This window comes from Sceloporus occidentalis, unplaced genomic scaffold (genome assembly GCF_023333645.1).
Source record: "Sceloporus occidentalis isolate IW3139 unplaced genomic scaffold, rSceOcc1.0.p SCAF_557, whole genome shotgun sequence".
In the NCBI taxonomy this organism is placed as follows: Eukaryota; Metazoa; Chordata; class Lepidosauria; order Squamata; family Phrynosomatidae; genus Sceloporus; species Sceloporus occidentalis.
In genome coordinates this window covers 40,657-53,036 of record NW_028317537.1, presented here as the reverse complement: position 1 = coordinate 53,036, position 12,380 = coordinate 40,657, and the positions used below count along the sequence as shown (strand labels likewise).

The 12,380-nt window shown below is 46.2% G+C and overlaps 1 protein-coding gene across 1 annotated transcript; it reads left to right on the top strand.

Annotated features, from left to right (window-relative positions):
• The first annotated feature begins 291 nt into the window (after nt 1-291).
• LOC149271124 (receptor-type tyrosine-protein phosphatase O-like) lies at nt 292-12,235 on the top strand. The gene is made up of 15 exons (XM_089507601.1): nt 292-397; nt 486-605; nt 1,238-1,390; nt 2,073-2,193; nt 3,347-3,415; nt 4,766-4,849; nt 6,603-6,638; nt 7,389-7,470; nt 7,915-8,005; nt 8,300-8,376; nt 8,685-8,819; nt 9,160-9,282; nt 9,968-10,122; nt 10,598-10,733; nt 12,131-12,235. Exons 1-15 carry the CDS (start codon nt 292-294, stop codon nt 12,233-12,235), a joined length of 1,593 nt encoding a protein of 530 aa, XP_089363727.1.
• The last annotated feature ends 145 nt before the right edge of the window (nt 12,236-12,380 follow it).

The following is a 12,380-nucleotide window of genomic DNA, read 5'->3' as shown; positions in this document are numbered from 1 at the left end:
GTTTCCTGCCCCGGTGTCCTCTCCCTGTTAAGAACAACAACGGGGGCAAAGCAGAGGTGGGCCGCAGCACGGCAGTGGGGGGTTTATTATTATTATCTTTTATCAATTCCCGCAGCCCGTCTTACAGTCCCGACATCCAAAGGGTCTGACAGACTAAGATGACCCCGCGCATTAGATAAAGAGGACCCGGTCCACAAGCTTGCATACGAAGCACGCCGGGGCAGGGCACATGACACGTGACATGGAAGGATGTGACGTTTATCTTCTTGCTTCCAGGTGACCCGCAAAGCGATGACAGCCGCAATTCACTTGCCCCCTGGCGACATTTATAACATTACGGTTACCGCGTGCACGGAGAGGAGCAGCAACACTTCCAAGCCGTATACCATTAAACTCGGTAAGAGTTCCAGGCAGCTTCTCCGCATTCCTTGCACCTTAGATTTCTTGTTATTTTATAGAATACGCTAAATATTTGGTATCCTCAGAACCCGCGCCACCAAAATCTCTGTTTGCCGTCAACAAGACCCAAACCTCGGTGACCTTGCTGTGGGTAGAGGAAGGAGTCTCTGATTACTTCGAAGTGTTTTGCTGGCACTTGGACTCCGCTCAAAACGAACAGGTGAGGAAGACTTTATCTGCCCCCTAATGACTAAGCTACGGACCCCGACAATGTTTTTCAAGCGTAACCTCTTTTTATTAATAATGTCAATGCCAACAAGTCCAAAGAAGAGTTTTCTGCCGACACGAAGAAACATGCTGTCGGCACCTGTATATACTTTAATGTTTGATATCAGCTCGAATGGCACGCTTATCACTGCTAGCGAACCGTAGGAGGGTTCGGACCCCCTGGCGGTAATGGTTTCAGTGACAGACGGATTGCTCCTGGAACCTGCTTTTCTGCTTTGAGCTTTAATTAAGAAATAAACATATTTTTGCTCACGGGATATGAGTTTGAATGAAATTAGCAAAAAATCAAAATCTTCCGCTCGATCTGTAGATATTTCCCAAATTGCTCACTTTGTGCTAATTGTTTGCCGCAGTGACAAATATAATGATAATGGCGAAGAACGAGGAGAAAGGAAAATAATGCAGCTTTACAATAAAACAGAGACTTTGATTTGGGGAGAATAGTCCTTTTGTATTAGAATTTAGAAAGTAGTTATTGGTAAATTGGCTGGCCCATAAGATTCGTGTGGTAGATCTGGCTATATCATATAGATATATTAAATGTGTGTTAATTCCGAATGCTTTTTAAAGGAACCTCTCAGGGTTTTCTCCCACGTGGTGACGATAGGCAGTCTCCAGCCGGCCAGGTCCTATAACTGCAGCGTGACCAGCGTCAGCCATCACTCTCTGAGCGTTCCTGCCTTCATCGCCGTGTCTACACTGGGTACAGTTTTTATGGAATATCTTTTTAATAACTTTCATTTAGGAGCATTTCATCTTTTGATTTGATGGTTTGCTTTGTCTGCGCGGCTACGTCTTGGCTTGGGATGTGGGCATTCGCAGCCGATGAACTCCTAGGGCCTCAGTGCGAAGAACCTATGTCTGATCTTCACAGTTATTATTATATTTATTTGTACCCTGTTTGAATGTGGCTGCAGCTCCGGCCTTCAAAGAGACGATCCTATAATCTGGCTGGGGCTCTTAATCAGCCAGCACAGCCCTGTCTGCCCAGACGGCACCCGCACTACAGGGGGATAACACAGGTGGGGGAACCCATTGTATCCCTTAATCCCCTCACCTGATACATCCCCTGTATACTGATGGGATTTGTGATGGGATGTGGCTGATGGGATTTGTGAAGGGCACACTCAGCATCTCGCTTTCATGTGGCCCCCAAGTCACGCACCAGCGTACCTCGTTCTTTCGCGCATGCCATTAACGTGAAATGAGCACACGCTGCTTTTGGACTTTTTTTATTTCCAGAACACCTGGAAACCGTGGAAACGTAAAAATGGGACATTAGAAAACAAGGGAGAAAAGACTCGCTGCTTAAAGTCTCCTTTTCCCGTCTCATGTCTGTAATGAAGCCGTAGAGAGGGTGCTGAGATCCTCTGTCTGTCTCGTAGATGTCGAGGTGAATCCGAACGTGGTGGTGATCTCGGTCCTCGCCCTTCTGAGCATCGTGCTGATCGGACTGCTTCTAATAACGCTGCTCGTGTTGCGTCGAAAGCACCTGCAGATGGCCAGGTAAAGAAAAGCCCAAAATGCAGAGGACTTTATGAAGATGCGCACCTGTGATGCTTACCTCATGGAAGTCTCATGTTAACGTGACCCTTGGTGAATAAGCCCCATTTGCTTTGCTTTAGAAGTTTATTTTATTCATTTGGTAAATCGACGTATTCACCGGTCTGAGCAGCCAACAAGAAGTTAACTTTTCATTATCTACAAATCCAGAACCTTTTCCAGTATTCAGCGGCAGGGAGAAAACATTTCATGCAATAAGACGGAGCGAGAACTGGTAGCGGTTCTTCCGTCGGGATTCGGGAGAAGATTTGTTGATTGTAATCCCATTTATAGCTTCTGTTTTTTGCTTTTCAGTGTTTATGTAAGAATATTATATAGGAAAAGTTTCATTTCTGAATTACAAAATATTAGTGTTTAATCGCAGACGTGTTATTTTATTGTTGGAATTTGACACTTAATGATGTGAGATTCCTGCTGCCGGCCAGCAGTCTCTTTAAGCATCATGAGAGTCTAAGGATAAAAGAGACTGTGAGGAGGGAAAGCCCTGTAATCAGAGCACCGAGGGTCCGTGTAATATCCCAGCCTCACCCAGAATGACCCCGTTTTCGCTCTCGGGCTGCAGGTACCCCTGGGGCATCTGGTTTCTTAAAGGAGGGGGGATTGGGGCAATTTTACCGTCGGAAACCCCCATTAATGTCATCCAGATCGGGAGTGTGTTCGGTCCATAAATATTCATATAGTAGAGTGCATGTGCCAGCGACTGAGGATATCTGGAAACGTGAGGATAAACCTCGCGGAATCAGATAAAAAAACCATTTACTTTGTCTTTAGAAACCTCATAATCCGTAGAGACGTTTTCCACGGCCGCGCTGGGCTTTTTATCTTTTTGAAACGTTCCGTTGCCCTCCTTCCTTGTGGGTTAGGGTGAGATCCGCAGCCGTAGGGCATCTTTTTAGCCGGTCGCTGAACCCCGCAGGCCTGGGATGGCTACGCCGGGGATTGTTCGAGCGATACGTTTTATAAATATGGTGCTCAGGTGTCTATTTCTGAAAAATATTAGCAGATCAGGTAAAAACGCAAGGAACGTCTGGTTGTTCTTCCCTCATCAGCAGAACCCAATCCCATATCCACTAAACTATTGATCCTTTCTGAACAGGGAGTGCGGGGCCGGAACTTTTATCAATTTTGCCACCCTTGAAAGAGATGGAAAACTGCCTTATAACTGGTGAGTGCTTTCTGCTCTTCGTTCACCCGAAGAGCTGACGCTCTTTTGTTGGGAAAATCATGTCTTTTTTTTTTTTTTGGTTCATTCAATTTAATTGTGAAAATGTTGGTGATTTTCTGTTAATGCGGGACCTCCACACCCCGGGCGTATCTAGAAACCGCAGGGCCCTGGTGCCAAAATTGCCCAGCGAACAGCGTGCGAGCAGCCTGGGTTCCATCGAAATGTTCCGGTTCGGTCCAGGTCAGAAGCAAGTCTTGTAAACAAATGTGAACCGGTACGAGGAGACGGGAAGAAGGGGTTCAGGGGTCGCACCGGGCCCCCTAGAGGCACAGGCCCTGTTGCAGCTGTGGCCCCTGTAGTGACGCCAGTGCTCCACACTGTTGGTCCTCTCCCAATCAGCCCCTCTACCTCCATGTTTTTCCTTCAGCCTCCTAATAGATTGATATTTAGTGTTCTATATAGCGCCATCATATTCCGTAGCGCTGTACAATGGGAAGACAGGACAAAACAAGTAGTATGTAACATAACAATGTGACTAGAAACAACAGGTGAGGATGGCCCTGCTCCCAGGAGCTTACAATCTAGAGGGTAATCTCCTGGGAGCAGAACCCTCGCCTCGTTCTGTCCCAGTCTGTCTTAACATGTTTTAGTTCATCTTTATTCTTTCCCTATCGTAACAGCGCTCTGGACCCTGCTGGTGCTATATTCATATATAATGGTCTCTGTAGGGTTCAGATGGGAGAAATAGGACTTTAGACTCTGATCTGGGAGAAGCTGGATATGTGGGAGTGGGACGTGGCAGGCAGGGGGCTCTAGAGCGCCAGCTCTCCCCTAACAAGCGAATTAGCTAATTAACTCGGCAATGAAGGATGTTTTATCAGCAGAACTCGCCAAGTTTCTGGATAATAACACGTTGATATTTGGATATGTCATGTATGTTGTATGTAGGCTGTATGTATATTGTATGTAGGCTGTATGTATATTATATTGTATGTATGCTGTATGTATATTGTATATATATTTTGTATGTATATTGTTATCTGCTAAATGCTAACAGATGTACCCAGCGCTTTACACCCTACAGGGTAAAAAAGGGGTGCAGCCATGTAATAAGTACAATTGATTGGGGTACAATAGGGATGAACGCATTAGGAGAGAATGTCTCTGCCCCACAGAGCTTACAGTCTAAGTAGTAATATACTTTCATTTAAATCCTCTCTGTTCATTTAAACTCAAACTATTGCTGTTTCGCTTTGTCTGTTGGTGTTTTTCGGATTATTTTTCTCTACTCCTATCACTACCGGCCGGCGTTGCTAATCCTCCCATCTCTTGTCGCATTAACACTCACAGGCGTAGAAGCGTCTTCACTTTCCTAACCCTACTACCCTCTTGCCTCTGGACTGACTATCTGTTGGCTTTTTATATTAACCCCTGGTAAGTAGCCCTTCTTTTTATGTGTGTTAGTAGCGTGTGCTTAGCGTGTGCTTAACGTTCTTATATAATAATCATAGAGTTTGTGTATCAGAGGTGTGAGACGCGATATATTTCGCAGTGCCGGCGATCGGCGCTCCGCTGCGTTTAATGACTGTGAATCTCAGACGGGCCGTGATGGTCCGTGTAGGGCTGAGGATAATGACTCGATGTGCCTGCGCGCCGGGGCCACTAGATGTTTATTTTGGATGGTGATCTGGGTGTGAATGGAAGCTTTCGGCGGAGAGCGGCGGTATCTCGGTGAGCGGGGTCCCGGCATTCATTTTGTCTCTCTCTCTTAGTGTTACCCGAATCTTTTACCAGAGGGGTAGCGGTGTGTGTTTGGAGCAGCCATGCGCACCTCGGTCAGTCCTCCCACGTTACTGTTTTCATCCTCCCGATAGTTGGCGGTCGCACTTTGAAAAGAAAGTATTTTTGTAATGTATTCACTTGTTAAGACACCCCCGTTAATGATAATAATAATAATATTTATTATTAATAATAATAACGGTGAAGGATTATCCTCCCCGCCGGCCGAGCTGCAGGGACTATTTTCTGGCCCTAGTCTGAAAAGCCCTGAATCAGAAATACTTTCTTTGTGTCTCCTGAATGTTTGATTTCCTCATCATGTCGTCCGATGCCCCCGGTAACCCATTTGCTGCCCGCCGTTCACGCCTGTCCCCGGCTGCCACTCTCTGACCCATTGGGCTCACCGTTCTTTGGAATTGCGGGTCTTTTTTCGTGGTATTTTATACATTTCAGGGCCCCGCGGCTTCACGTCCCAGCAGGGTAGATGTTACTAACGTTCCCGAGGACCCTGCGGGGGTCTTGTATCCGTGACATTTGGTTATACATGTAAAAATGTAAGGGAGGGTCACAGCACGGCAACCCGCCAATGTACACTAAAAATGTACTTTATTACACATAAAATGCACTCAGATATCTGCCGGTCACCCGAATCGCGTCTTAGCAAACCGCGAAAGAAAGAAAACGCGTGAGTGGCGAACTGGGACGTTACTCGCTATCTCCAAATAGTCGTTTATTCATATAATAAATATCGTCCCGCGGGCAGAGAACAAGAAAACAACGACCCAGTGTCAGAAAATCGTTTGTTTTTAATTCAATTTCAAATATTATTTATATTAGGCTGGGTTATTATTACTGGAGAATTCTATATTTTGTATTTTTTGCTTTAAACCAGCAGAATACTTTGTGGCTCCCGCATGCGCATGCAATGAGCCTGAAGGTGTGGGCTTTATTCACTGACAGCAGCCTGCAGCACGAAACGTACCGTTTAGCGAGTCAGGCATGCGCAAGCCGATTTTTCCGCCTGAAAGGTGGATCTCCCGCCTGCGGAAACGGCTCCACTTTACGGCCTCTGGCCACGCCCGGGTTACGCCTCTGGCCACGCCCGGGTTACGCCTCTGGCCACGCCCCAGGTTAAGCCTCTGGTCACGCCCCGGGCTACGTCTCTGGCCACGCCCAGGTTACACCTCTGGCCACGCCCTTGGTACGCCTCTGGCCACGCCTGGGGTTACATCTCAGTCAGACCTCCGATCACACCCCAGCCACGCCTCTGGTCACACCCCCCACAGCCATGCCTATAACTATACATGCCTATGTTATACAGGACATCTTGCTGATTTATCTATACATTATACAGGGCCGGCCCACTGATTGACAGCATGCACTTTACTTCTCTGCTTGTTTGTTTTAGGAGTAAAAATGGAATAAGGAAGAGGAAGTTGACGAAGTAAGTATTATTTTCATGCTGGATTTGTTTGAAATGTTTCTAAATTCAGCATCTTTTTTGGTTTTTAAGAAACGTTCATTTGCTACCAAATCGGACCCGGTAAATCCCGCTACACGGAATGTGATCCTTTACTGATCCCTCTACATCACTGTCCCTTTAAGACATTTAATGATTGATCTCCGCCTCGTGGCCCCGGGGCCGATTCTCTGACAATTTTATTCAGTGTTTTTGTCTTTTCTTGCACTGAATTCCGCGTATCCTGTAACCGCATTAACTCTCTTTTCTTTTTTTTTACACTCTCTGCCCCCCCCCCCATTTTATTCTCTGTCTCTGGGTGTCTCTCATTTCCTCCTTTTCTGCTCTTTTGGGGTCTCGGGACCTCCCTTTTCTCGCTCGCTTTTTGTTAACATGTTCACATCTTGTGCTCTCTTATTTTCCCTTTGTGTTTCTATAATTCCCATTCCTCACATTTCTTCTCTTCTCTCCCCACCTCCCCCGCTGCGCCCTCTCCGCGCTCTTCCTCCCCCGCTGTTTCTTCCTCCGCCGCTGTTTTTTCCTCCGCGCTCTTCTCTTCCTCCCCCGCTGCGCCCTCTCCGCGCTCTTCCTCCCCCCCTGTTTCTTCCTCCGAGCTCTTCCACCCCCACTGCTCTCTTTCTGCGCTCTTCCTCCCCCGCTTCGCGCTCTCCACGCTCTTCCTCCCTTTTTTTCCGACCCTTGTTGCTCTCCTCTCCCCCCTTTCTCTGTGGAAAGTCCTGTCCAGTTAGATGACTTTGATGGCTACATTAAGGACATGGCGAAGGATACAGACTACAAGTTTTCTCTCCAATTTGAGGTAAAGTGACAATAATGATGATGAAAAGATTATTCTAGTGCCCGCGGGCCGAGCTGAAGGCCAGTAAATGGCTTTTTATTGTGAGGGGGAAATCCTGTGGGGCCAAAGACGAGAGATACTCTCCTTCTTACCTTTTCAGACGTGGAATTTAAGTGGTTAATTTTCGGTGAGAGTCGATCAATTAGTTAATTTTTGAAATTGTGTGGACTCGGTGGGATGCAGGAAAACTTTTCCAGATAAATCTTAAACTGGAGATGACATCCTTCGAATCGTCTTCATGAAAAGTTTTGTTCAGATCAGATTGCCCCAGGGGGGTGGGGGGGCAGTGCGAAGGAGCGATACGGCCCGGAATCCATCCTCCTCTCCAACGTCCCCCCCGGTCGTCCTCTCCAACGTCCCCCCGTCGTCGTCTCCAACGTGTCAGTAAAAGTATTTCTTTCTCAGGAGCTGAAAATGGTCGGCGTGGATTTGCCGCATGTCGCCGCAGACCTTCCCGCAAACAAAACTAAAAATCGTTACACCAACATCTTGCCTTGTAAGTCATTTTCTGTGGAGCGTCAGCCTAGAAGGTTCCGAAAGGAAAAAAAAACCTGGTTTTCTGTCTCCTGCATATAAGAGGCCCCCGAAAAGCACTTCACCTGTGCCGGGCTTGAAGCGAGATCACTAGATAGATAGAGAGAGATAGATAGATAGAGAGAGAGATATAGAGAGAGAGCGATAGATAGAGAGAGAGATATAGATAGATAGATAGAGAGATATAATATGTAAGATATAATAAATAATTGATATATAACGATTATTGATTGGATTTTGCGTTTCTTATCTCCAGATGACTTCAGCCGCGTGAAGCTGATTTCTAGCCACGAAGAGGAAGGTGCAGATTATATCAACGCAAATTATATTCCGGTGAGTAGAAGGAAGGGTTAAACGTGCGGACATGAACTCTCGCTGTGTACAGGAGCGACGCTCCACCTGGGACACTTTACGTCCCAGGAAGACATTTCTTCTAAATCAACCCGCTAAAGATTTCTGCCACGAGACGTTTCTGCCGAGCTTCACCCCAGGAACTCGTCTTTAATTTCACCGTTAATCTGTTTCTCTCCATCCCTATAACTCCGAGCCGGAGAAAAATTCAAATCCAAAGGTTTCCAAGTTTCAGTCTGTGGAAAACACATCCCTGTGACGTTCATTTTTGTTTGAAAAATTCCTTTAAGGGTTACAGCTCCTTACAAGAATATATTGCAACCCAAGGACCCTTGCCGGAGACGCGCAACGACTTCTGGACGATGATCCTGCAGCAGAAATGCCAAGTGGTTGTGATGCTGACTCAGTGTAACGAGAAGAGGCGGGTACGTAAAGGGTGCAAAAGACCGACGATCAGCTCCACTTCCCCGACGTTTATGTGATAAATAAGCCTCGAGGACTGTAGAGCTTCACTTCCCATTCAGTGCTGGACGGGGCGGTTACACAAAATACCCCAGAGGGCATAAATACTCGCTTTGCCCCCTTCCACCCCCAGCACGTTGGGATGAGGTTGAAGTGCCATGAAAACTTTGACTCATCCCATGCCCTTCCCTCCATCTCTGTCTTGTGTGATGGCGGAGGTAACATTTAACCCTACCCACCCCATATGCTTCAAAGTCCGCCAGGTTGGGGGAAGAAATAATCACTTACCTCTGTCCTTTCCAGATTAAATGTGACCATTATTGGCCGTTCACCGCAGATCCGGTCAGATATGGAGACGTTACGGTGGAGATGGTGTCAGAGGAGGAGCAGCCGGACTGGGCGTACCGAGTATTTAGGATCTCATACGTAGGTGTTACTATGGGTTACGACGTATATTTTCAGGACAAATTGGAAAAAGTCTTAACATGTTCTCTTCTTTGGCCCGTACGGGCTGCCTGTTTTCCTGCTGTAAAGACATAAGAGGTCGTCCTCCTTCCTCTTATCTCCCCCTCTCAGTAACGTGAAACTCCCTTCCGTTCCATCTCAGCCTCTGACCCTCTAGATTTTTTGATTCCAGCCTCTTATTGTAATTTTTCTCCTCCTTTGAAAAAAATTCCCCTCCGAATTTGGTCATTAAAATTGTGCAAATTACCCAAATTCACTTGTTCTGCCGCGTGACCCTGTACCTGGGAACCAAGTCCACCAGTCAGTGGCGACTGTAAATGTGGGCTTCTTCCCACTAGATGAACCTAGGACGTGACCAGAGCTACAAATCCAAAAGCGGTAGTAAAGAAGTCAGAAAATATCATTGAACAGGCTTAGAAAACTAGCAAAAAAAACCATGTCAAAGTTTATTAAGAAAGGGATACGAGAAGTATGGCTGATGGCTTCTTTGTGCCAAAATGCTAAAATGACATCATATACACACAAAAGCTGAGACCAATGAATACATTCCCAGGATTTAGTCAGTCACACCAGAATTGATAATAATCACTGCGTTTTTCATCCGGTAAGCCTCGGTAATGAATGTTGTCTTCATACATCCAACTAGGCTGACGAGACGCACCACGTCAAGCATTACAACTTCACCGCTTGGCCTGATCACGGCGTCCCGAGCGCCAACGCGGCCGAGAGCCTTCTTCAGTTTGTGCAGATGGTGCGGCATAAAGCGGCAAAGACCGAGTGGCCCATCACTGTCCACTGCAGGTGAGCAGCTCCTTCGGGAAGGCTTTATAGCGTTTATTAACCAGTAATAATAATAATAAGAGATATTACAGGGCTGCCCCCAACCTTTGGATTTAATCATTTCGTGCTGATGCCTGGTGGGGCTTTAGGTACCTCATAGCATTTGGCCCCTTTTGTTGGATACAGTTTGGCACAAAGAGACAGCAACGTATTTCACACACAACTGAACCAAGGAGGAATAACAAAAAGGACGTTGCTCTTTGTACGAAAATGATTATTCTTCCTTTGTATTAACTGGATACGCAGCCTCGTGGGAGATGTTATAACGGGAAAAGACCACAAACAGGCAATGGAGGACACAAAAAAAACACGGCGAGAGGAATAGAGTTAAGAGTAAAATTCTCCTCGGTAAATTTAAATCGTTGGCCAAAAGCCAATGATTCCTGTAATAAATGTGCGGAAAATCTGTAATATAAGCCGATGACATTTATTCCAGCGCTGGAGTCGGACGGACAGGAACCTTCATATCCCTCGATCGGCTCATGCAGCACATCAGGGACCACGAATTTGTGGATGTTTTAGGACTGGTGGCTGAGCTTCGCTCCTTCAGGATGTCCATGGTCCAGACAGAGGTAAAGCAGACACGGGACCCCAAAAATAAAGCAAATCATCCAAAATATAGACATACGGGGGCCGAGCGTGTGGGGAGCCGTGGTGTAATTCATGAGGTGGATGTCATGTCTGCTGTTTGTAGAAGGCTCGTTCGTGCTTCCCGCAGGCAAATTAACCATAAAACCCAGACTGGCGTGGAAATGGTTATTATGTTTTGGAGTTTCAATGGAAGAACTTTTCAGGCGAATGATTTGGGGCCACTTAACATTCTCGACAAAGGCACCAAATCTATTTAAAAAAGAAAGACCTTCGATTTTAACGGCCTCCTCTGCCTCTGGGCCACCTTTAGTGTGTGTGTGTGTGTGTATGTATATATACCGTATTTGCTCGATTATAAGACGACCCCCTATGTGCCACTTTGCCTCCCTGATATGCCTTTTACCCTCCTATATGCCACTCTGCCCCATGTTATGCTGTTTAACCTCCTATATGCCACTCTGGCATATAGGGGGTTAAAAGGCATATCATGGGACAGAGTGGCATATAGGGGGTTAAAAGGCATAACATGGGCCAGAGTGGCATATAGGGGGACACTTATACACCCAGACACTAATATACCCACTTACATACCCACTCTGACACTTACATACCCAGACCCTAATATACACTCAAGCAACTAAGAGACTTCACTCACTATGATGCCTCAGCAGGCGCTTACTGCAGCTCCCACGGGATCACACACAATGACGCTGTGTGACCCCGCTAGGCCCCGCCTCCTCCAGAAAATTACCGGATCTGCCGATGACTTTGGGACGGCACAGTGCCGCCGGGGTCCCGGTCTTTCTTCTGATCTCTCCGACCGGCTCTGCTTCCCCGGGCTATCCCGGCAGTGAGAAGGTACGCACATATGCAACCTCCGCTGCTGTCTGCACTTTCGCTCGGTGATAGACGCCGGTGGAAGTGCCAGCAGCAGCTGAGGTTATCAGACAGGAGGATCCAGGTCCCCTGCAGGGGATCTGGATCTTAGTCTCATAGTCAGACCTCTATTTGAGGTCTGATTAGAAGACGACCCCGATTATAAGACGAGGGGTATTTTTCAGAGCGTTTGCTCTGAAAAAAACCTTGTCTTATAATCGAGCAAATACGGTATATATATACTCTGTTACGTTCCTTCATGGAAAATTGTTCATTTCAGGAATATATATATATATATATATATATATATATATACACACACGTACGTATATATATGTATACACACACAGTATTGGATAGATTATATATATATATATATATATAATCCTGAAGTGAACAATTTTCCATGAAGGAACGTAACAGAGTAATGGTTAGAGGCTGCTCAGTGTTTGTACCAGAAATCTGCAGCATAAAATAATGTTAATATTTTATCATTTCCCAGGAACAATTTATTTTTATCCACCGTTGCGTCCAGTTGATGTGGAAAAAGAAAAAGCAACAGTTTTGCATCAGTGACGTCATTTACGAAAACGTCAGCAAGTCATAAGCCACATTTCACGGTGTAAGTACAGGATATGGTGAAGATCACGCGTGTTTCATGTGCCTGATTTTTGGCTCAGAAGGGGATGAAATCATTAATAATTGTGGTTTCACGCTTGGTTTATGACATGATATCCCTGTTTTCAGCTACC

Coding starts and splice junctions, on each gene's coding strand:
- LOC149271124 (XM_089507601.1), top strand. CDS start 292: ATGACAGCCGCAATTCACTTGCCCCCTGGCGACATTTATAACATTACG. Junction 2,194..3,346: donor AAGCACCTGCAGATGGCCAG/GTAAAGAAAAGC, acceptor CTTTCTGAACAG/GGAGTGCGGGGCCGGAACTT. Junction 7,471..7,914: donor AGTTTTCTCTCCAATTTGAG/GTAAAGTGACAA, acceptor TTTCTTTCTCAG/GAGCTGAAAATGGTCGGCGT.